At 48.6% G+C, this 25,121-nt stretch overlaps 1 protein-coding gene across 1 annotated transcript in view; it reads right to left on the bottom strand.

The window, feature by feature from the left end:
- Positions 1–25,121, bottom strand: part of RFX8 (regulatory factor X8) — a gene marked incomplete at both ends in the record, with an annotated part of 75,276 nt that overhangs the window by 28,338 nt on the left and 21,817 nt on the right. Inside the window, 11 exons of the mRNA XM_080711425.1 lie at positions 1,131–1,244; positions 4,557–4,634; positions 5,837–5,947; positions 7,502–7,612; positions 11,974–12,037; positions 14,830–14,869; positions 15,110–15,228; positions 18,551–18,660; positions 19,290–19,493; positions 20,564–20,692; positions 22,756–22,810. Coding sequence (XP_080567551.1) covers positions 1,131–1,244; positions 4,557–4,634; positions 5,837–5,947; positions 7,502–7,612; positions 11,974–12,037; positions 14,830–14,869; positions 15,110–15,228; positions 18,551–18,660; positions 19,290–19,493; positions 20,564–20,692; positions 22,756–22,810 — 1,135 coding nt within the window. The remainder of the gene's footprint in view (positions 1–1,130; positions 1,245–4,556; positions 4,635–5,836; positions 5,948–7,501; positions 7,613–11,973; positions 12,038–14,829; positions 14,870–15,109; positions 15,229–18,550; positions 18,661–19,289; positions 19,494–20,563; positions 20,693–22,755; positions 22,811–25,121) is intronic.

Raw genomic sequence — 25,121 nt, 5'->3', positions numbered from 1 at the left:
GCGGCTGGCATCGAACCTGCGCGATCCTCCTGTCTCCGCCTCCCAAGCGCGGGGATTACAAGCGTGCGCCACCACGCCCGGCAACACCTGTCTCAAATTTCTTAAAAAGCTCGGTGCTGGCCAGTGTTAGGTGAGGCCAACCAAACGTATTTAAGGACTAAAGCTGGCATCTCATTTTCCACCTTGTGTTAAAATCTTATAAGCCCAGCTCCTGTTTCTGAAAATATAACAACATAAAAAGTAAGGAGCAAGCTGGGCGTGGTGGCGCACGCTTGTCATCCCAGCATTCGGGAGGCTGAGACAGGAGGATCGCGGTTCGCGGACAGCCTTGGCTACTTAATGAGGCCCTCTGCAACTCAGTGAGACCCGGTTTCAAAATAAAGAATAAAAAATAGGCCTGGGAGTGTAGCTCAGAGGTAAATTGCCCCTGAGTTCCATCCCCAGTACCACACACACACAAAAAAAAAAGTAAAAAGAATATGTTTTTACCACAGAAATGAGATATATCTAACCCTCTCAAAATATAATAATTACTTTAGGGCTAAGAGACCAAACCCAGTCCAACCCAAACTCCCAGCACTTAGGTATATTCCAAGGCAGTGATTATTTGTTTTATTTATTTATTTTCTTGGTACTGGAAGCTGAACCCAGAGGCATTCTACCTCCAAGCTACACCTCCAGCCCCATTTTATTTTTTTATTTCGAAACAGGGTCTCTCTGAGTTGCTGAGAGCCCTGCTCAATTGCAGAGACTGGCCTCGAGTCTGCAATCCTCTTGTCTCAGCCTCCCAACTACTGGGAGCCACCATATCTGGCCTGATTACACATTAAAAAAAAAAAAATAAAGCCTCCTTGGTTGAAATGTCCAAAGAAAGAACTCTGACTCAAGTCACTGGTGCTAAAACCACAGGTCTCTATGCTTTAGCGGTTTCTTTACCTGAAAAAATGCCAACAGAAAAGCCCAGTTTGGGGCAAAGATCAAAAGGCTGGGGGGGGGGGGGTCCCGTGTTTCCGCCAGCTACTCCTCGGAGGACTCTAAGCCCACGGCCGCTGCAGAGGGGCCCGCGGTTCTAACCCAAGCGTTAACCCAGTGTCGGGAAAGGACAGACCAGAGGCTCGGCTCCTTCCTACCTTGTACATCTGGATGTCGTAGCACCGCAAGAGCTGGCGTACGTCGGGCAGAGACATTAGCACGACGATGTCTTGCTGCAGGGATCTCCAGTAGGACGTCAGTAAGTCCTCCACCTGCCGGGGGCATAGAGCGCAAACTCAGGTGGGCCTGGTTGAGACCCGTCCCCCAGAGAGACCTCATCAGCCCCAAAGGATGATGGGATGGAGTTCATCCCACAGGATGTAAAGCTTGGCCTCTCAGCCCTTCCAAAATTGCTGGACTTTGGAAGCATTCTTCCTAGAAACCCATCAGAGAGTGCCTAGCTCTTGGGTGGGGTACTGTGGAATAGAACTTTCCGGAGGACATTTTTGGGGTGCAAAGCCGCTTCTGGCCACAAGGGGGCTCTGGTTGACTATAATAGGACGGGCCTAGTGTGGACCAGTCAACAGTTGAGAATACGCCAGGTGTGGTGGCGCATTCCTGGTATCCCAGTACTTGGGAGGCTGAGACAGGAGGATTGCAGGTTCGAAGACAGCTTCAGCAACATGGCGAGACTCAGCAACCTAGTGAGATTGTGTCTCAAAACATAAAAAGGGCTAGGGTGTAGCTCAGAGGTAGAATGCTGCTGGGTTCAATCCCTAGACCCCCTCCTCCCCCCCTTAGAGTTGGCAATAAACTGGACATGGTGGTGCCTGCTTATAATCCCGCTTGGGAGGCTGAGACAGGAGGATTGCAGGTTTGAGGATAGCCTTAGCAACGTAGAGAGACTCTGTTTCAAAACAAAAAAATTAAAAGGGCTGGAGGTATAGCTTAGAGGTGGAATGCCCCTGGAGTCAATCACCAGTACCACAAAAAGAAAAAAAAAAAAAAAAAGGGTTGAGAATATACCAGACCCAGTGGAGTCCAGCTGTAATCCTTGTGTTTGGGAGGCTGAGACAAGAAGATTGCGGGTATTTGGCCAGCGTCAGCAACTCACTAAGACTCTATTTCAATCAATCAATCAATCAATCTATCAATCAATCAACTGGGCTGGGGGTGTAGCTTGACGGTAGAATGACTCTGGGTACAACCATATTTATTTATTTGAGGATAGATGTTCACTGGCTGACCGGCTGACCACCTCGATCATTTTTCAGCACAGAAAGAGGTGTAACAGTGCTCCATGACAGAGGCCCCTGGGATCTCAAGTTGGACATCCTCTAAAGGCCTCAGTGGACGGTTTCACCAGGGAACCAAAAAGGAACTCCCTTCCATTTCTCGTTTCCCTCCATGTTCACTTTCTGGATTCCACTCTTGGACCGGGTGGCCAATTTGAGATCCCAGCTAACGGAGACGCTTGCCTTCTTGGGATTTCCTTAGGCTCAGTCATTCCGAGGCACCACCGGGATCCCCAGGGACTCCAGGCAAGGCGCATTCCCACGTGTGGGCCGTCGAGGCACGGAGCGTCAGCCCTTGAGCTCACGGTGCTGGGCCCCGATTAGAAACCCTGTAACCGGGAGCACTGAAGCTAGAGACGCTTCCCCAAAGAGACCCATAGAAAACCCTGCATAAAGCACAATAATCTTTTACTCCCACACTGGTGGCTTGGGGCTTGGCCTCATAGGAGTGGTGGGTCTCAGTGGAGACACAACCATCAACTCATTTCTACTAACTCCTTTTGTCACCCTGGTCCAAAATCATCACACCCTACTGTGCCTACCCCAGAGGCAGATCTCTAATCTGTTCCCCTCTCTCTGAATCACCCTTGCTGCCCCAGATTGACCCTCTTCTCACGTAACACTGTCACTAAACTGCCTGCTCTAATATGGCCAGGCCTCTGCTGCTGCGCCCCCTGCTGTCTCTCAATAAGTCAGAATTCTTTGGGAGTCTCCCAAGTCCATTCTAGTGCAAAGCGACTTGTCCACGTTCCCTCCCTCCGTGAGCCCAAATAACTCTTCTTCTTTTTTTTTTTTTTTTTTTTGGTGGTACTGGGGTTCCTGGAAGCCCTTCTATCTCCGGGCTACACTCCCAGACCTATTTTTTACATTTTTTTTATTTGGAAACAGGGTCTCCTAAGCCAGCGCGCGTGGCTGGCTTCGAACCTGCGCGATCCTCCTGTCTCTGCCTCCCAAACGCGGGGATTACAAGCGTGCGCCACCACGCCCGGCAACTCTCCTTCTTTTTAAGCTGATTACATCAGGTATTGTGTTACAGTAACAGAAGCAGACTAGCCTCGTAAGGAAAAGCTGATTAATAAACAGCTACCCTAGGACTTGCCATGGTTATCGGTTAATATTGCTCCATGTATTACAAGACTGTAAGTTTACCAAGTCTTATCTTCCTAGTTCCAGGGTGTATGTAAATACCAAGTGAGTGACTGAGTGAGGAAGAAGGAAGAAATATGTCAGATACTTAGGGTGGGTGGGTGGCTATAATACCGAATGGATACATCAGGACCACCCTGATGTGTCCTTCATCCTTGGAAGAGAACGCCTACATCCAGCCATCTTTTTTTTTCTTCCTTTTTAATGTATTAGACAAACTATTTTATACTGCAGAAGATGAAATTTAGAATAGGAAAAAATTTATTCATGTTTTTTTTTTTTTTGCAGTACTGAGGATGGAACCTGGGGGCATTCTACCTCTGAGCAACACCCCCAGCCCTATTTTTTATTCTTTATTTTTAAATAGGGTCTCACTGAGTTAAAAGGGGCCTAAGTAGCTGAGGCTGTCCACCAACCGCGATCCTCCTATCTCAGCCTTCTAAAATGCTGGGATTAGAAGTGTGCGCCACCATGCCAGATTTATTCATGCTTTATTACAGCTCTCCTCCTCCTCCTCCTTCTCCCCTTCTCCTCCTCCTCCTCCTCCTCCTCCTTCTTCTTCCTTCTCTAATTCTTTTCTTCCTTTTCCTCCTCCCCCTCCTCTTCTTCCTCCTCCTCCTTCTCCTTTCTGTGTGTGCATGCATGCGTGCATGCGTGTGTGTGTGTGTGTGTGTGTGTGTGTGTGAACGGAACCCAGGGCCTCACACATGCTACACATACATTCCATCACTGAACCACCCCCCAGTGCTACGCAGCCAGCTCTAGAATACATGAGACGACCTGCTTCAGAGTCCTGCCTCTTTTTCAGTCGGCACATACCCATAAGATGGCTCTTTGGCATTATTAAAAATTCCAGGATGAGTATAATTACCCATACTTTATTCAAACTTACTGGAATTGGGGTAGAAGAGAAAAGGCTGAATTTGTACTCAAAGCAGAAAGGCGCCAATATTATCACCTTGGAGGATTTTCAGATGCTTGGACTGAAGATCAACGCCACCTTCGAGAACTCAGGAACGACCCAGCAACCGCGTGGCGAGTGCTTCCGCACGACGGATCACCGCTGGACCCCCTGGAGGCGTCCGCCGGCTTTAATGATCATAATCAGCCGCAAGAGCTGGCGACTGACAGAGAAAAACCTACCTTTTCAAGCTCTTGGTTCCTCACGTTTTGTAAAATGTCTTGGCAGTAGTTGCAGTAGTCATCAGCAAGGATGACCATCTATGAAGGAAACGGAAAGTTATTTCTGCTCCCGGGGCCCTTGGAGAAGGAACTGATCCTCAGGGACCCAGAGGCCGTTCTTGTCGAGATTCCGCTCTGGTAATAGCTGGGGTCTTTGCTTGGGCCATGGGGCCTTTCATCCACAAACATGCGCCATATTTTCTTAGCGTTCACTTAGCTTTAATTTCAGTGTTATAATGAATATCTTCCCAAGGTTTCTTCCAACACTGCACAGACCACAACTTTTAACACCTTGCTCCCTAAATTTCCACCCCCAATATATTTTTTTTTTTGTGGGTCTGGGGATGGAACCCAGGGGCATTCAACCTCCGAGCTACACCCCCTGCCCTATTTTTTATTCTTTATTTTGAAACCGGGTCTCACTGAGTCGCAGAGGGCCTCACTAAGTAGCTGAGGCTGTCCGCGAACCGCGATCCTCCAGGTCTCAGCCTCCCGAATGCTGAGATGACAAGCGTGCGCCGCCATGCCCGACTCCACCCCCAATATTTTACAGCCCCAGTTTCTAGACAATTCATGACTGTGTTCTTGTTTATGGTGGGGGGGGGCTCTTCTCTAGAAGATAAATCAGTGTTAGTGGGGACTCTCTGTAGGATGTGAAGGGCAGACCTGAATTTCCTGGTCACCATCAACCCCGGGGGGAAGCGCTGGTCACATAGATCTGTGAGGAGGCCGATATCACCCCACATGGCAAAACCAGGACCAAAGGAAACAGAAAATACCGCCCAGGCATCACAAGCATCAAAAGCTAGTCTCCCCCTTGAGACAAACATACCTTTTTTTTTTTTTTTGCGGTACTGGGGTTCCTGGAAGCCCTTCTACCTCCGGGCTACACTCCCAGACCTATTTTATATCTTTTATTTGGAAACAGGTTCTCTTAAGCCAGCGTGGCTGACTTCGAACCTGCGTGATCCTCCTGTCTCCGCCTCCCAAGCACTGTCTCATTTATTCTTGATATTTATTTATTTATTTATTTATTTATTTATTTATTTATTTTTAGCAGTACTGGGGTTCCTGGAAGCCCTTCTACCTCTGAGCTACACTCCCAGACCTATTTTATATCTTTTATTTGGAAACAGGGTCTCCTAAGCCAGCACGTGTGGCTGGCTTCGAACCTGCGCGATCCTCCTGTCTCCGCCTCCCAGCGCGGGGAGACAAGCGCCCACCGCGCCCGCTGCACCTACCATCTTATAGGAGTATTTCTTTGCTAGTTCTTGCTCCCGCAGTGGGCATCTTCTAAATTCAGATAAGGAAGATCCAGCCGAGTCTGTCTTTACTGGTGAAAGATTTTCACCCTAGAAAGCATTAACACAATGGATTATTTCTTTAAAATAAAAAACACTTTTTTGGCATATAAACCACGTGATAATCACATTGCAACTTTATATAAGTTAATATTCTCTTATCCACACTCCTGGACAAAATATTGATTCCAAAAACTTCCCTCTCATATTTGATTCTAAATGACGCTTTCTCCAAATAACTTCCTTCCTTCCTTCCTTCCTTCCTTCCTTCCTTCCTTCCTCCCTCCCTCCCTCCCTCCCTCCCTCTCTCTCTCTCTTTCTTTCTTTTTTTTTTGTTTTTTGGTGGTTCTGGGGTTCCTGGAAGCCCTTCTACCTCCGGGCTACACTCCCAGACCTATTTTTACATTTTTATTTGGAAACAGGGTCTCCTAAGCCAGCGCGCGCGGCTGGCTTCGAACCTGCGCGATCCTCCTGTCTCCGCCTCCCCAGCGCGGGGATTACAAGCGTGCCCACCACGCCCGGCTCTTTCTTTCTTTTTCTTTCTTTTCAGCACTGGGGATGGGACCCAAGGGGCATTATACCTCTGAGCTATACCCCCAGCCCATTTTTTTAATTCTTTATTTTGAAACAGGGTCTCACTAAGTTGTAGCAGGCCTCACTAAGTAGCTGAGGCTGGCCACGAACCTGCGGTCCTCCTGTCTCAGTCAAGTACTGGAATTATATGCGTGTACCACCATGCCTAGCTTGACCTTAACCTTTTCTATAATTCTGTGAACTGTGGACACTAGGGAAGGGTTAGGACTTAAGATATCACCCAGACATCTCACAGTTGCACTGAGATAAGCTGTATGGGCATATGCAGTCAAAACATTGCCTGTGAATAATTCAGCGTCACAAATGTATTTCTATGATCTTTGTCCATACAATTTTTTGTTCCTCAAAATAAAATTGTACCCTGTCTGGATCATCGTGCCTGGATTATGAAAATGGTTAGTTGCATGGAAAATCTCGGGGCTAGAGACAACAAGGGAAATAGGGGTCGCAGACGTTCCTTTGGAAGAACAAATTTCAGAAGGCAAGAAGGAAAAATGGTGACCCGGCAAATAACACAATCGCCTTTTCTGTGTGTTTTTTACACTGTTATCCCGTGTGAATGAGGAAGGCAAGACCACCCGCTCTGTAAAGAAAGGATATCAGTTTTCTCCTTCCTTTCCTCCTTCCTTCCTTCCTTCCTTCCTTCCCTCCCTCCCTCCCTCCTTCCTTCCTTCCTTCTATTTGCAGTGCTGGGAATTGTACTCAGGGCCATTCTACCTCCAAGCCACACCCGCAACCCTTTTTATTTTTTTGTTTTTAAACGGGGTCTCTCTAGGTTACTAAGAGTCTTGCTAAATTGCTGAGGCTGGTCTCAGAACTGTGATCTTTCTGTCTCAGCTTCTCAAGTACTGGGATCACAGGTCTGTGCTACCACGCCCTAAATTGGACGTGGCTCTGTGGAGCTGCCGTGTTGGGCTGTGACTCTGTTCTCTCTGTGACTCAGTGTTCTGCCCCGCGAGGATGCAGTTTCAAGGCCACAATTTCATCCCTGCTTTCTCGGTTCTCCCGTACCCATGGCGGAACTAAGATGCTCGTTAACAAAACAATTTCTGTGGGTTTCTGGCAGTTCCTATCTATAAAGCGCTTGAGGGCAGGGTGGCTCCTCTGACTACCGCTGGCCAACTACAGGCAGAAGAGCAGGGCTCAGCTACCATCCCACCCGGGGTACATATGCTAGACAGCAGGCCCCACCGGCTCCTCCTCTCCCCCTCCTCCTCCTCCTCTTCCTCCTCCCCCCTCCTCCTCTTCCTCTGCCACACCCTCTTATTATCGACCAACAATAGGCCCCAAGATTTGCACTTCTTGGCTTTTTGTGGTCTTGAAGCTTTTTGAGAATCTGACGAAAGCAACTGATCCTCTCCCTGGAGAAATACACACAGCACACATGATGTTGCAAAAAAGATGCCAGGTTAAAACTCTTCTCTTGAGCCGGGCGTGGTGGCGCACGCTTGTCATCCCCGAGCTTGGGAGGCAGAGACAGGAGGATCAGGCCGGTTTGAAGCCAGCCGCGCTGGCTTAGGAGACCTGTTTCAAAAAAAAAAAAAAAAATAGGTCTGGGAGTGTAGCCCGGAGGTAGATGGGCTTCCAGGAACCCCAGTACCACAAAAAAAAAAAACCAAAACAAAACTCTTCTCTTGAATGTTTTTGGGACCAGGTAGGGACCCCGGTGTATACCCACACCCATAAAGCAGCGGTCTTTCTGCTGGGGTTCTCTGTGGAGTCTTTTTTTTTTTTTTTGCGGTACTGGGGATGGAACCCAGGGGCATTCTACCTCCGAGATACACCCCCAGCCTTTATTTTTTATTCTTTATTTTGAAACAGGGTCTCACTGAGTTGCAAAGGGCCTCACTCAGCAGCTGAGGCTGGCCGTGAACTACGATCCTCCCGTCTCAGCCTCCTGAATGCTGGGATAACAAGTGCGTGCCACCATGCCCGGCTGGACCTGAGGAACCCCAATTCCAACTCCAGGCTAGCTTCTTATACTGCCGACAGTCATGGCATACCACACGCCAGGCCCTGGGGATCCCATGGGGGCCACCTTCCCACGATTACCTCTCCGCCAGGCACTGTCTGCCTCTCCTGGGTCACTCTGTCAATTCTCCTGGAAGCCTTTGTCCTTCCTGCATCCTCAAACACAGAGCTCCCAGAATTACTGCCCCCAAAGCAAATGTATCCTGTAATTCTCCTTCCAAAGGTGCCTGGGCAGTGTCCTACCTTCTCTAGGGTCAAATCCAAGTTCCTCAGCCCAGCATCAGCATGCTGTCCGCTTCATCACCCAAAGTGCGCTGCTCCCCAGAAGCGCCCTCCGGGGATCCCCAATGCCTCCCCACTCCCATCAGCACCACCCAGCTCAAAGGCGAGTTGCACTTCCGAGATGGACGTCCCTATACATCTCAGTGGTGCCTTCCGGGATCTGCTCAGGGGCAGCATCATAGGCAGAATGTATATAATTATCCCCATGGATGTCCACATCTTGACTCCAGACCCTGTGGATGGCACCACAGACTTTGCAGGTGTGAGTAAGTTAAGGGCCTTGAGCTAGGGAGATTATCCTGCCTTAGGGTGGCTCCATCCAGTCTCCAGGACTCTTAATATCAGGCAACCCTTCCCAGCTGCTGAGAACAGGAAAGATGGCTGCCCGAGGAAGACTCAGCTTGCCTTTGCTGGCTTAAAGGTGGACAAAAGTCCAAGGGCCAAGGAGATAAGTCAAGGAATGGGTCCTGCCCTAGAACCTGCGGAAGGAACACGGCCCTGGGGACCCCTCCATCTCAGCCTGGTGAGAATCACTGTGGGCCTCGCATCCTCCGGCGCCGTAAGAGAATTCATTTGTGTTGCTGGAAGCCACTGAATGTGTGAGGGAGGAAATGAACACAGGCCCCCTCCTCCGGGAAGCCCTCCCTAACCACACTGGCCTACCACAGCCTCTCTGACCACCACCACTCTGGATTTCTCAAACCACCCTTAGCCTCGCTGCCCAGTGAACACAGTGCCAGTCGTTCCATGTCTAGCGCAGCTCCCCAACTACAAAGCTGCGTCGTATGCAAGTCTAGGGGCTATTTCTGTGTGGTCGGTTGGGTTTTGTCTGTTTTGTTTTTTTTTTAACTTTTCTTTCACACTCTGATCAGTTCCGTTAGGAGTGCTGGTCACAAAATAGGGATTTCTCTCGTTTGTTTTGTTTCAGTATTGGTATTGAACCCAGGGGTGTCCTACATCTAAGCTACATCCCCAGCTCTATTTTATTTTTTACTTTTTGCAGTACTGGAAATTGAACCCAGGGGCATTCTACTTCTAAGTTACACCCTCAGCCCTATTTTCCCATTCTTTATTTTGAGACAGGGTCTCACTAAGTTGTGAAAAGCCTCACTAAATATCTGAGGCTGGCCTTATATCTGCGATCCTCTAGTCTCAGTCTCCCAAGTACTGGGATTACGAGCCTGGACCATCATGATCGGCTTATTTTTTTTTTTTTAATTTTCGAAACAGGGTCTCATTAAGTTACTGCACGTTGGCCTTGAACCTGTGATCATCCTAGCTCAGCCTCCCAAGTACTGATGTATTGTCAGCATTCTTGTAGCCACAATCTAATGATCTGACCTCATAATTTAGAAGAAAGAAGATTCTTTTTTTAATGGTTTCAGGCTCAGTCCATGTGAGGCCTGGGACCATGGATCTCCGGCATGGCCGCCAGAGGCCGAGGGGGAGCACATGGGCTGCGCTCCTCACAACATGGAGGCCACAAGAAAGAGAGAGTGGGAGGAGGAGGAGGAGGAAGAGGAGGAGGAGGAGGAGGAGGAGGAGAAGGAGGAGGAGGAGGAACCCTTTATACAATCCCCAAGGCTGCACCCCCAGGGACCTACCTCCGGCTACACCCTACCAACCTACCAGGCACCACTCAGGTACGCCCATTACAATGGACTCATCCACTTCTGGGATTACAGCCCCAGGACTCAATTGCATCAGCTCCAACAGATGAGCTCTTCAAGGGGCCCTTCTACGGCTGACCCTACAAACTGGGATTACAGGCGTGTGCCTCCACACCCAACTACATGCTTCTAAAAAGTTGTCTGTCCAAACCAGGCTCAGTGATGCATGTCTATAATTTTAGTACTTAGGAGGCTGAGAGAGGAGGATGGATGCCTGGTTTGAGGTCAGTGTTGAGGCAGCGACTTAGTAAAACCCTGTTTCAAAAATTCAAAGGGACCCGGATGTGGTGGCACACGCTTGTTATCCTAACATTCCGGAGGCTGAGACAGGAGGATCGTGGTTTGCGGCCAGCCTCAGCTACTCAGTGAGACCCTGTTTCAAAATAAAGAGTAAAAAATAGGGCTGGGAGTGTAGTTCGGAAGTAGACCGCCCCTGGGTTCTATCCCTAGTACCACACATATACACACACACACACACCAAAAAAAGTGCTGGGGGGTGTTACTTAGAGGTAGAATGCCCCTAGATTCAATGCCCAGTACCACAAACAAATGGATAACTAACTAACTAACTAACTAAAAGTTGTTCATTCAGTGATTCTTACCAGCGAGACAGTGTCTGCTACGGCTGTGTTACAGACAGGCTGTTTGAACCCCCCGCCCCCCGCAGGTCTGTGTGCTGAAGCTTTAGTTCTGATGTGATGGGGAGTCGTGAGGTCAGGAGGTGGGGACCTCGCAAATGGGATCGGTGCCCTCATGGAAGCCCAGAGGAGCCCAGCTCCCTCCCCGCCACCTGAGGACGCACACGGAGCCAGTTGTCTGCATCCCCAAAGAGGAAGGTTCTGTGTCCGGCCAAGCTGACTGCCTGATCTCAGACTTGTGGCCCCCAGAGCTGCGAGAAGTGAACACGTGCCGTGTGAGCCACCCGGTTTCTGGTTGTTTGTTGGAGCGGCCCAGGCAAGGACAGGATCAAGGTACGATCGTGGCGTTGTGGCCAAGGAAAGTAAAACTGAACGCACAGTGTCATGGCTTAGCTTTCCGTAGTTCTGGTGTTTTGATTCTAAGAGCTGAAACTGTAATAGAGAGGCAAATTCACCCCCAACAACCTGTACATCCTTTTAATTTTTATTTTTGCGGGTCTGGGGAGGGAACCCAGGGGCATTTGACCTCCGAGCTACACCCCCTGCCCTATTTTTTATTCTTTATTTTGAAACCGGGTCTCACTGAGTTGCAGAGGGCCTCACTAAGTAGCGGAGGCTGTCCGCGAACCGCGATCCTCCGGTCTCAGCCTCCCCAATGCTGGGATTACAAGCGTGCGCCATCACGCCCGGCTTACATCCTTTTAAATGACAGCTAAAGAAGCATAGTTAAACAGCAAATACACAGCTACACTGTAGGCTCCTGGGGGCGGGGACCATGTGTGTCCCTGAGAGAGCAAATGGCATCTGGTTAAAAGCTACCCGGAAAAAGAACGTCACTCACAGAAAGATAGTTGCTGCTAATTAAATAATTCCCCCAAGTTTCTGGGTCTATTGCAATACATCGATTTTAGTCAACACTCACCGTTTCTTCTTGTCGGACCATGTTGTTATAATCCATAGGCTTTTCAAACGCGGTGGCATCTCCACTGTGAAAGAACAGGTACCAGGGAAGTCATTTTTCATAAGGCAACTGCCTCTGAGCACAAGAACAAAATTTCTTTTGCAAAAGCAAGGTTATTGGATTGGGTATAACTTTTATTGCAAAGTTCTCCTCCAGGTTTCTATGTGAAAATGCAGCTCATCATGAGCCTGGGTTTATTTTTTTAAAAAATCCATTTCTGTAACTGGGACAACCATATATTTATTTTAAAGGTTATTCGCTTCAGAAGCAGGGATAGAATGTTATCTTGGGTATAACTCGCCCCTGTGGGAAAAGGAAAAAAAATGACGAGGACCGTGAAATCTCATTACTTCCTGACTTCAGTGCCTCTAGATGATCAATCCAGAAACGATGATGTCCCCCGAGCCAGCGGACGCAGCAGACACCGTCACAGGACAGGAAAAGCGGAAATTAATAATAGACACAGAGGCGTCATTTGGCCTCTTGGATTCATCTGTTGTAGCGGAGACAGTTACACAGAATGGAGAAGAGATTCAGTTCCACCTATCCGTGTAGTGTTTTTCTTCTTCTTTTATTTCTGGGCATGAGAGACACTGGGAGGCCAGGGTCTCCCACCAGCCCCAGGAAACGTGCCTGCCCTCACGTGAGAGGTGGGGCCGCCTCCTGCCCGGGTTTCCCGCCAGCCATGGGGCTGTGGCAGTGGCTGTGTGTCACCTCTGTCCACTCCAAGTTAATACATGTCCTCGTGTCTGATGGTGTCCGCTACATATACACACACACACACACACAGAGAAAAGCAAGGTGGCAGAATCTCACCAAAACAGATGGCCATGGTCAAGGAAGCAGACCGGAGATGGGGCGGGGAGGAGAGGGGCCGTGGAGGAAGATGGCTTCTAGCTCATATAGGGTGATCCTGCAGGCCCACCCAGCCCTCCAAAAGCCCCTGGCGCTCTCTTCTAGGTCTGTGACACTGTGTCCACCTGTTCTCCAACCCAAGCCATGAAAAACAGAGTATTTGATGCCCATCTGAGACACATTTCTCCATAATACTTTTTTTTTTTTTTTGCAGTACTGGGGATGGTTTGGGGTATAACTTTTGTTGCAAAGCCCCCTCCAGGGGCTTTCTACCTCTGAGCTACACTCCTAGCCCTATTTTTTATTCTTAATTTTGAAACAGATTCTCACTGAGTTGCAAAGGGCCTAAGTAGCTGAGGCTGGCTGCGAACCGCAATCCTCCTGTCTCGGCCTCCCAAGTGCTGGGATGACAAGCGCACGCCGCCGCGCCCGGCTCCCCACCCCTTTTAAAAATACTTTTGTTGACGCATTGTCATTATACATCTTAGTGAGGTTGAAGGTGATTCGTTAGAGCATGGCCACCTCACTTGGTGGCCCCCAGCTCTTTTTATTATTCATTTTGGGGCAGGGTCTCACTCAGTTGCCCAGGCTGGCCTCCAACTTGTGATCCTCCTGCCTCAGCCTCCTGAGTAGCTGGGATTTTTTTTTTTTTTTTTTTTTGGTGGTACTGGGGTTCCTGGAAACCCCTCTACTTCTGGGCCACACTCCCAGACCTAAGTTTATACTTTTTTATTTGTTTTTTTTTTTTTTTTTTGGTGGTACTGGGGTTCCTGGAAGCCCTTCTACCTCTGGGCTACACTCCCAGACCTATTTTTACATTTTTATTTGGAAACAGGGTCTCCTAAGCCAGCGCGCGCGGCTGGCTTTGAACCTGCGCGATCCTCCTGTCTCTGCCTCCCAAGCACGGGGATTACAAGCGTGCGCCACCACGCCCAGCTATACTTTTTTATTTGGAAACAGGGTCTCTTAAGCCGGCGCAGCTGGCTTTGAACCTGCACGATCCTCCTGTCTCTGCCTCCCAAGTGCGGGGATTACAAGCGTGCACCACCACGCCCGGCAGTAGCTGGGATTTTAAGAGCACACACCACAGCGTGTGGGCACTGTGAGGTCTGGCCACGAGGTCCTGCCACAGAAAGACCAAGAACAAAGGACCAAAGAAAGAGAAATGCCCCCTGACCACTGCCCTGCCCCGAAGTGACCTGGCCATGAGCACACCAACCAGGGGCTCACACAGTACTCCTGTGTGCCCCCCCTTCCTTGCCCCATAAAAAGCCCCTCACCTGTAGGGAGGAGGGTTTCTGACTCTCTTCCTGTCAGATGTCTCCTCCAGGTTTTATTCCTAAATAAAGCCTATTCCCTGCTGTCAGACTGTCCCTCCCTCCCTCCTTCCCATCCATCCATCCATCCATCCATCCATCCATCCATCCTTCCTTCCTTCCTTTCCTTCTTTCTTGGTGGTACTGTGAGTGGAACCCACAGGCTTTCTACCTCTAGGATATACTCCCAGACCTATTTTATACTTTATTTGGAAACAGGGTCTCACTAAGTTGCTGAGAGCCTCACTCAGTAGCTGAGGCTGGCTTCGAACCTGCGCGATCCTCCTGTCTCAGCCTCCCAAGCACGGGGATTACAAGCGAGCGCCACCACGCCCGGCTGGACTGTGTTTTCTTTACTCTCACATACTCCAACACTGTGCTTGGCTTGGTTTGAAGTTTTAAATGGAATTCCCATGTTTCTGCCATGTGGTCAGTGTTGAATATGGGTTTCAGTCAATGCTAATTGAAAGGAGGGTGGTATTACCCTTCTTGTCTTTATAAGGAAGACGGAGGGAACTCCCTGCCATTTCCGGATCTGTGTGTGGCGGGAATTCTCACTGGGAGAGCTTTGTTGCTTTTAATATCGACTCGGGGATTTGAGGCATTGAAATAATAGTGGGAAAGAGAGAAAATATGTCAACCTCACACAGAGATGAGACCATGTATAACAAAGTCCTCTTCTCCACCTGGCCAGAAAAAGACAGCTTAGGCGGCTCACAGGACCGGTGAGGCTGTCTGTCTCTTCCCACTCAAGGATGCCCTGGGTCAGGAGAATGGCTCATCACACAGTAGGTCTAGTGAGCTTGCGTGCATTTTTTTTTTTCAAAAATCACCTAGTTGCAGGTGCCTCATGCAAAGCCAAGATGCCCGGGAACATATTTGAGTTAGGGGATGGGCAGACGCCACAGTTGGGTTATGGAAGGCACAAAGAGAATCGGCGATGAGGTAGGGGTGCTGGCGCAGGTCCAAGTCAGGAGTGCAGCGCCCCGAGGACTTGGCAGATCTGGCCGCGTGAGGGCTGAAGATGGATGAGCCGTGCTTGTATCTGGTAGGCAACGCTGGGCTGGGTTAGAAAGTGAGGCAGTGGTAGACCAGAGCTCCACCTTCTCTGTGCCAGGATCTGCCACCCAGGAGGGCGAGGCCGGAGCAGGCCTAGAGGGGCAGCTGCTGGGGTGCCCGGCCACGCGCCCCCTGCCCCCTGCACTGATTCCTCAGAGCGGTTCTGAGTCAGGCCTTTGGGACATTTCTTGGACTGTGATCAAAGCACGGTCTCTGCTAAACTATGGCTTCAGTGCAGCCACAGGGAGCCGCCAGAGCCGGCTTTGCCAGGAAGGAAGGACTTCCGGTCCCGGCGAGGGCTTCTGCCACTTTCTGTGGCCTGACCCGCTTTAGTGTCTGAGTCACCAAGGCAGAGGAAAAAGATGGCACAGAAACGGCCCTGGAGAGAGTTCGTTTCGTGAGGATGTTTGTGGTTCCTGCGGGCTGTCCCCTGTAGCTGCTACTGCAGCTAGCGTAACCCAGGATGCCAGGGTTTAAGAGGCACAGGGGGTGGGCAGGGGAAGGTCAGCTGGGAACTGAGAAAGGAGAGAGGGAGACAGAGAAGACCAGGACAGAGGCTGGGGACCCCCAGCACCTGAGAAGCGGTGACCTTCTCTAGCTCTGCAGCAAGCCAGCCACACTGTCTTAAGCAAGATGCTTGAGGCCCCCCGAAAGGGAAGGAATGGGATTTGACGACCCCCAGACCTTTTCCAGTCCCCAGAGCTTATAGCCTTCGCTAAGGCATGTACTTAGAGTCACTCCGGGTCAACTGTGGTCAGATTCTCTCTGGGTCTCCCCTAGGGACAACAGAGAAAGGCTTATTATTATTATTATTATTATTATTATTATTATTAATTTTCTGGGATCAGCAAATTGTCTACTTTCCTCAGGGCAGAACAGAATAGACCCAGCATGAGAATCATACTACTTTAGTTCTTGTTATCACTTTGGCTAAAAAAGGGGGAGGACTAAGACATAATTTATCTCTTTTTTAAAAAATAAATTCTTTCTCCCACCCCCCTATGAAGTCTTTGGAGAGTTGTACGAGCTCAACACTCATTTTTGGCATTTCACGTCTTTAACTACAGGTTGGGTTCGCATTCCCAGGTTTTGACATCGTTTGTCACTAGTCCAGACTCCATTGACATCATCCTGGCACCGTCACCGGCCCTCGCAAATCACTCTTGGGGCCGAGAAACAACTTGAAGCAATTACAAAGGTAAGAGGAGAAAAATGTAATAAAACCTAGCTCAAGGCCCGTACTTGTTCAGGGTCAGGTTTCAGAGCAAAAGCGCCTCAGTTACCAATCACGGAATGGTCATATTTACCATTCTTTCTCAAAGCATATGAATTAACCGTTTTGGTTTCGATTAGCTAAGGATGCCCTTAGCTTCATGAATATTTTAATATAAAAAGTAAAAATGGGTAACATATACATATTCATATAAGGACATATGTCCTTAGGATTACAAAAAAACCTTATGTAATTTTGATTATATGAATCACATGAATCACTAGAATATACTGAGCACTTACTCATCGCTAAATGCTATACTTGCTTTCCCTTAATCCTTATTTTTTTAAAATATGCTTTTATGGGTGCATTAGAGACTCACATCATAATGTAAATCATGTTGACAGTGGCATTCATGCCCACAGCACTGGGTTCCCCGCCTCCCTGTCCCTCTCCTTCCCAATACAGAGTACTGAGGTTGACATTGGTATTTTCACATATGTATACATAGTCAGTAGTAGTAAATCCATGAATGAGCCTCCCTCTTCCCTCTCCTCTTCCCCTAGACACCGCCCCGGCTCCTCTGAGGTCTCTCCTGCATTATCTGGAGTCCCTTTGGTGTCTCAGTTACTCCCTAGCTTGTATGTGTACCAGTATTAGGAAATGACCTAAAAAGATTAGAAAAAGAAGGTTTGGTTATTAATATGTATTTCAAAAATTGGGTTACAGAAAGTGGAGTTCAGATCTATAAAAAAGAAAAGCGGTCAGGGCCAGGTTACTGCCAGGCACTCAAGTAGCTGTTATAATGCAAAGCGCCCTCACTAAAAGTAATTAGCAAGTGGATAGAGGAGTTGGGACCTAGGACTTTCACATTCTAACAACAGGTTTGGCTGGGCCAGCGTGGTGGCGGCGCACGCTTGTCATCCCCGCGCTTGGGAGGCGGAGACAGGAGGATCACGTAGGTTCGAAGCCGGCCTCGCTGGCTTAAGAGACCCTGTTTCCAAATAAAAAAATATATATAAAAATAGGCCTGGGAATGTAGCACGGAGGTAGAAGGGTTCCATCCCCAGTACCACCAGAATAAAATGAAATAAAATAAAAAATAAATAAAAAGCAGGTTTGCATAAGAATTCCCCAAGAGTATGGGAAGAGGGCATTGACCTTTGTGAAGGGGGAGCAGATACCACTGGGGCCCGTGACCTTGTGAATCATTCTGGTCTTAACAAAAGAAACCTAGGCTTATACCTGCAGTTAGGCTGGAAGGTTTTTTTGTTTTTTGCCAGGCCAGAAATCCCCATAAGTATAACAAAAGAGGCCTGCAGGGAGCCGAGGGGCGGACTTACACCTAGGTCACAGGATTACGTGGTAGCGCAAGATGGGGGACTTTGTATCGAAAAAAGCTGTTTTGTATTTTGAACTCCGGTGACTTCTTTCTGGCCATGTCTTTATTTTTATCTTTGTTATATAAACTCTTTTAGGTTTTCAGCAAGAGTTGGACCCACAGTTAACAGGAACCGTTTTGGGGAGCCTAACAGAGGTCCCCAGGAACGGTTCCCCCAAACCCTAACAGTTTAAACTGTAATGGCACGTACTAGAGAAAACATAGGACCCTTTACTTTCTGCCCCTTAATCCTTATAACAACCTGTTGGGAAAGAAGATAAGAACTCATACCCACTTCACAGACAAGAAGAAAAGAATTCAGAAGTTGGAGACCTTGATCTGGCTTCAGAGTAGATTTTTACTTATTCTACCCTTCTTTTAGGATACGCATGATTAAAAAAGGATAAAAAAAAAAGATAACATAGGGGCTGGGAATGTAGCTCAGTGTAGAGGGCTTTCCCCATCCCCAGCACTGAAAAAAATATTTTTATAAATATGTATATTTTATAAATATTTATAAGGACATGTGTACACACACACACACACACACACACACATACATATGTACAGACAGATAGATACATACACACACGAGGCACGAAGACATAAGTTTTGAAACTTGAAATGCACTTTAAGAACCCGCCTGCCAAGTGTGGCTTGGTCGTCGTCTGCCTCTGGGTCTGTTGCTATTCTCCAACTTAACTGTATCCTGACCCATTAGCTTTTATGAACAACTTAATTGCAAAATGATGACCTAGGGGAACCTCTGCCAGTGTTGACAGTGTTGAGTCGTCCACGTTTGCCTTCTTGAGTGGAAACTCAGCCTGCGGGGAGAGGGTCAGGTTTCACCGGCAGGCGGCAAACCACCGGATTCACGGCCTCCGCAGGTGTCTCTGCAGTGCAGAGGGGCAAGGAGGGGGGCTTTGAACCAGTGCTACGGTTCCCCAGGACGTTAGGGCGCTGAGGGGCAGTATCTGCTTTCAAGTCCTTGCTCAGCAAGGGTGGGGTCTGGGGCCTACTTCCCCACAACAACCAGGTAACGCATAATGCATGCATATATATATATTTTTTTCGGTACTGGGGATGGAACCCGGGGGCATCCTACCTCCAAGCCACACCACCAGTCCTATATTTTATTTTATTCTTTATTTTGAAATAGGGTTTCATTGAGTTGCAAAGGGCCTCACTAAGTAGCTGAAGCTGTTCTCAAGCCGTGATCCTCCTGTCTCAGCCTCCCAAATACTGGGATTACAAGCGTGTGCCACCATGCCTGATTATATATATATTTAACCTTAACAAGTTTCAACCAGCTTTGAAAACCAAAGGCTGGACAGGGCCAGAAAACGGGTTGCAACTTAGATACCTCATTAGGACCTGAGAGTTAGACCCCTGGGGCTCAATGGAGGCCTTGCTGGGGGGGGGGGTCCTGACCGTAGGAAGGCTCAGCTCCTACCCTTAGCCCCTGTGCCTGCACACGCAGAAGGAAACGGGGCTGCTCCTGGGGCAGGGGGATCCCTGAGGGGAGCTTCATGGCCAGGCCAGGGTGCCCATAATGGCCAGGCTGCCGGGGCGGGGCTGGAAGATGAGCCCTTGGGATTTTCTGCCTGGTGGCCAGCTGCGGGCCCCCGGGGTCGAGCGAGGCCGCATTCCACAGGCTCTGGGCCCAGGCAGCCCCCTGGGCTCAGGAGTTGGCCAATGAACAAAGGGATGAAGAACAAAAGTGTGGATGTTGAAGGCACAGTAGGAGATGCTTTCTAAAGCCTTTAATGCACTAAGTTTGAAAAGCTGGGTGAGGGGAGAGAGAGAGAGAGAGAGAGAGAGAGAGAGTGTGTGTGTGTGTGTGTGTGTGTGTGTGTGTGTGTGTGTGTCTGATGGGGATGAGGGCAAGTGTTTATTTCCCTATATCCTGAAGAGAAACAGGAGGCCCTGTGCACTCGATTTCAGCATTTCCGTGAAATAGAATTGGGACTCATCTATTTGGAAAATGATAAAAAATGACCAAAAATTAAATAAAAGCTTTCCTTGAAGCGTGTTAACCAGAGACACCAGAGATCTGGCCTCAAGGGTAGAAAAGAGTTAAGCAGAGCCGTTTCTCTCGCTGTCGTTCTCGCACACACGCATGCACCTGCTGCCCCAATGCCCCCAGACAACAGTGAAGCCTTTCATACGGTGGCCCCAATTCTTCAGTGAGTTTTTAGGTCAGCAGTCATGCCCGGCAGTCTCAGTTTTAGTAGCTGTCGGCTAAGCAAGACTGGAAGCTGGGAGCCCCTGCCCCGCACACTGAGTTTTCTCTGAGAGGGCTAGGTACGTGCCCCTGGGGGGCACTTTTTGTGCCGGGTGGGGGCCAGAGGAGGATTTTTTTATTTTTGGTGGTACTGGGGTTCCTGGAAACCCTTCTACCTCCAGGCTACACTCCCAGACCTATTTTATATTTTTATTTGGAAACAGGGTCTCTTAAGCCAGCGGGGCTGGCTTCAAACCAGCGCCATCCTCCTGTCTCCGCCTCCCAAGCGCGGGGATTACAAGCGTGCGCCACCACGCCCGGCCAGAGGAGGGTCTTTTTTGTGTGGCTTGTACTGTACACTTATGATTATTTTCATTTAAAAAAATTCCCTCAAGCTTTCCATTTGGTTTCAAATCAGAGGCTAGTCCCTCCTTGGTCCAGGCAGAGGCTGCCTGAGCAGTTGGTTTTCACTGAGACCCAGTGCAGGCCCCGCCCTGCCCCACTGAACAGAAGGCAGCCCGTAGAAGGCTGTGCGCCCACTGCTGGGCTGCCTCTGCGGGTGCTGGGTGGATGGCAGCGTCCTGGGCCCTGGCTCGGGGGCTTCCTAGGAGTTCCTTGATGGCACCTCTCCCCTGCTCATGGGTGAGGAGAGGTGGTCAGGGACCCGAGCATCTGAAATTCTGTCATGTTGGAGGGTGATATAGAAGCCAAAAAGAGGAGGCAGGGGCTCTCCTCACTCAAGACTACACGGGTATTATTATTATTATTATTATTATTATTAGTAGTAGTAGTAGTAGTAGTACTGGGGTTATGGAAACTCTTCTACCTCCGCGCTACACTCCCAGACCTATTTTATATTTTTATCTGGAAACAGGGTCTCTTAAACCAGCAAGGCTGGCTTCGAACCTGCGCGATCCTCCTGTCTCCACCTCCCAAGTGCGGGATTACAAGTGTGTGCCACCACGCCCGGCAAGTACACATGTTTTAATTAGATCACAGGCTCCTTTGGTGTGACACAAGGCAAGTCCCCCAAAACACCCCCATTTGCCACCAACACGTCCATGTCCCTCTGTCCACTGATGCTCTTTATTGGTATTTCTGTTGCTTTCCTTAACACAAGCTCCAAAAAGGAAGAAGAGAGAGGAGAGGAGAGGAGAGGAGAGGAGAGGAGAGGAGAGGAGAGAGAGAGAGAGAGAGAGAGAGAGAGAGAGAGGGCAGATGCCCTTGAGCAGGCTGAGCACAGCTCAGAGACCCGGAGCGCTGCTCTGTCAACAGCTCAGGCGATGGGTCCAGGCTTCCCAAGTAAAGGTCACAACAATGTCTAGTATGTGAGGCTGCTCTGAAATCTCCTCTCCCTGTCCAGGCTGCACACGCAAAGTTCACGGCCAATTAAGAAGTGATGGAGTCGTCCATGGCCGCCCATTGGTGATTCTAGCAAGGCACTGTGTATGCGTGTGTGCGTGCGTGCATACCTGCATGCATGCGCGTGTGTGTGCGCGTGTGCGTGTGTGTGTGTGTGTGTGTGTGTGGTGCTGGGGCAGAAACAGGACCTCAAGCATGCCAGGCAAAGGCTCTACCATTGAGCTACTCTCCCGGCCCAAAGCACACTCTTTAATCCACCCTCCGAACTGAACGTCTACTCCTCCCTTGGATAAATATCAGCGTGAGAGGTTCTGCAAGTTAGCCTCCGTTGCTGCACGACAGAGATGCCTGCTAGGCCGAGGCGTGCAGCTCTGGAGGACCCTGGAAATGCTCATCTGCGGCCTCGGGGGAGGGCTCCCCTTTGGGTTTAGAGAGAGGGAAACTTAAAACCCATTAGCGAGCCCACACAGCTGCTCCCCACCTGGGGCTGATGACTTCCAGGAGCTCGCGCTCAGCCCTCCTTTGGTGACTGGTCTCTCTGTGCTAAAGAGCCCCACTCTGGGTCGGCTAAAGACGGATCAGGTGCCAGGCGTGGTGGCGCACGCTTGTAATCCCCGCACTTGGGAGGCTGAGACAGGAGGATCGCACAGGATCGAAGCCAGCCTCAGCTACTTAGTGAGGCTCTCAGCAACTTAGTGAAACCCTGTTTCCAAATAAAGTGTAAAAAAACAGGTCTGGGAGTGTAGCCCGGAGGTAGAAAAGCCCCTGGGTTCCACCTCGAGTCCCACAAAAATAAATACATTAATAAATGAATTAATTAATAAAGACGGGTCATGCATGCAGTTCCAGACGAAAAAATCCACGGTACTGCCATTCCAACCTTTTGCATGCACAAGAATGCCAAGAGTGCTTTGAAAAAAACAAAACACACACACACACACACACACACAGAGAAAGACTGGAGCGTCAACTGTGAGGACGAGAACATGGTGAGGAGAGATGTGCAGATCTCTGGACCACCTGAGGAAGGAGTGAATGGGAAACTTCATGGGACCGGCCCTGGTTTTTTTTTTTTCTTTTCTGCATTAAAGCATTATGCTTGATTTATTATTTTTAACTGAATCTTTTTCTTGAGGTTACTGCAGATCTACAGGCAGCTGTAAGAACGAGTTGAGAGGTCCCTTTTACACACTTCCCCGCTTCCCCTCATGGTAACGTTTTGCAGGGACGATCGCATCATCATCTCTTGATACCCACGGAGGCATGGGTTCCAGGAAGAGCCGCGGGCTTTCATTTCCCTGTCCTGTCCAGGATGGCCCCGGGAGGCCCACACAGCCGCCCCTTCCTTGTTTCCGTGGGAGACTGGATCCAGGAACTCCTGCAGGTACCTACATGTGGGGATGCCCACGTCCCTTACTGTGGCATTGCATTTGCAGAAGCTCGGACACGTCCTCCCAGATGCTTTCAATCTTCTCTAGATCACTTATAATACCAAACACAATGTAAACGCCATGTAAATAAGTCTGCATATGTATGGTACAGATGCAGTTTTTTTTCTGAATATCTAAATATTTTTTTCTGAATAACCCATAGTTATTTAGGTCTGAGAATGTGGATACTATATCATATAATATTGCAACCCAGATATTGACATAATTAACCAATCTAACTCAAATCTCCCAAGCTTTACTTGAACTAGTGTGTGTGCGCGTGTGCGTGTGTGTGTGTGTGTGTGTGTACTTCTATACACAGGTATCATTTGTTTGGATTCATGAATCCCCCATCGCAGACAAGATATGGGACAGTTCCATCACCACAGGATCCTTCCTGATGACCTCTGATCATCCCACCATCTCTTGCTCCTGCCCCCTCCAAGTCCCTAATCTCTAGGAACCACTAATCTGCCCCCCAATGTCAAACATTTTTGTCATTTCACAATATTTGATAAGTGGAATCATATACATACAGTATATGACTCACTGGAAGTGGAGGGTATTTTTCCCCTCTCTGCAAAATTCCCTGGAGATTCACCCAAGTTGCTGTGTGTATCAATTGGCTGTCCCTCTTTCGTACTGCGTAGTATTCCAGGGTGTGGATGTAGCCGTTTGCTTAACCAGTTACCCGTTGAAGAACATCTGGGCTGATTCCAGCTTTTGGCTATTACATACAGAGCTGCTATGAACGTTCACATATGGGCTGTGTGTGTGTGTGTGTGTGTGTGTGTGTGTGAACATCATTTTCATTTCTCTGGGATAAATGCCCAAGAGCACAACTGCAGGTTTGAGTGGAAATTGTATGTTCGGTTTTAAAAGAAATGTTCACTGGGGCCATTGTGCATGCCGGCCAGCAATGTGTCAGAGTGGCCTAGTTTCTTGGCAACTTTACCAGGCTTTGGTATTTGCCACTTTTTTTTTTTTCTTATTTGTAGTCAAATTGAGAGATGCATAGTTGTATCTCATTGTGGTTTTGATTGGTGTTTCCATAGTAACACATGATGCTGATAATTCTTTCGTGTGCTTCTTGGACAGCTGTGCATCCTCCTGTATGTATGTATGTGTGTATATATATAATCTCCTAGGAGACATATACTTATGATTTTTGCTTCTTTCTTTCTTTCTTTCTTTCTCTTTCTTTTGTTTCTTTCCATTTTTTTGTGGTACTGGGGATAGAACCCAGGAATTCTACCTCCAAGCTACACCCCCAGCCCTATTTTTATTCTTTATTTTTAAACAGAGTCTCACTGAGTTGCAGAGGGCTTCACTAAGTAGCTGAGGCTGGCCGCGAACCACGATCCTCCGGTCTCAGCCTCCCGAGTGCTGGGCTTACAAGTGTGCGCCACCGCGCCTGGCTTCGTTTGCTTATTTTCTAATTGGACCATTTGCTTCTGTCTTGCTGGGCTCGAAGCTTCTGTTCTCCAATCTAGACACTAGCCCTTCGTCAGCTCTATCTTTTGCAAATATTTTCTTGCAGGCTGTAAAAATAATATTTTGCAAAAATATTTCTTGCCTTTCCATCCTCATCTTCCTGGGTTTTCCCAGAGCCAAGGTTGATGATTTTGATGAAGTTGACTTATTTGGTTTTTCTTTTGATAGATCATGCTCCTGGTTTCAGGTCTAAGAACTTTCTGCCTCGCCCTGGGTCCCAGTGATTTCATCCCTTAAAAAAAGTTTAATATTCTTCTCATTTTTGTGGGGCTGGTGAGGGTCTCGCTCATGTGAGGCAAGCTTTCTACCATCCCCAGCCCTTGGGATCTTTTTTGAGACTGGATCTCACTATGTCGCTTCCATTTCTGTCTCCACAGTAGCTGAGACTATAAGTGCTGGTCGCCAACCCTGGTTTTTTCATATGTTTTAAATTTAAGTCTCTGGTCCATTTAGAGTTAATTTCAACTAAGTTCTGAGGTTGAGGTTCAGGTTTTTACATGCAGTTTTCTAATTGCGCCTGCATTCCTTTTGTATGTTTGTCAAAAATCAGTTGCAAACTTCCAGGAAGATGGCAACCGAGAAAAGCAGCCTTTACGAGTCCTGCTAAAACTCGATCTCTATTGCCACAAAATCAGCGCTTCTCATAGCCAGAATGCAGCATCAGCAGAGAAATAAAAAATGTAAACACAAGGAACAGAGAAAAAGAAGACTAGAAGAACAACCAGAAACCAGAAATCAAGCCTGCAATGTGGCCGCAGAGCCGTGCCGGCGCCAT

Source organism: Muscardinus avellanarius, assembly GCF_963383645.1.
Source record: "Muscardinus avellanarius genome assembly, chromosome: 15".
In the NCBI taxonomy this organism is placed as follows: domain Eukaryota; kingdom Metazoa; phylum Chordata; class Mammalia; order Rodentia; family Gliridae; genus Muscardinus; species Muscardinus avellanarius.
The sequence above is the reverse complement of the archived record's forward strand: the minus strand, read 5'-3'. Positions and strand labels throughout refer to the sequence as shown.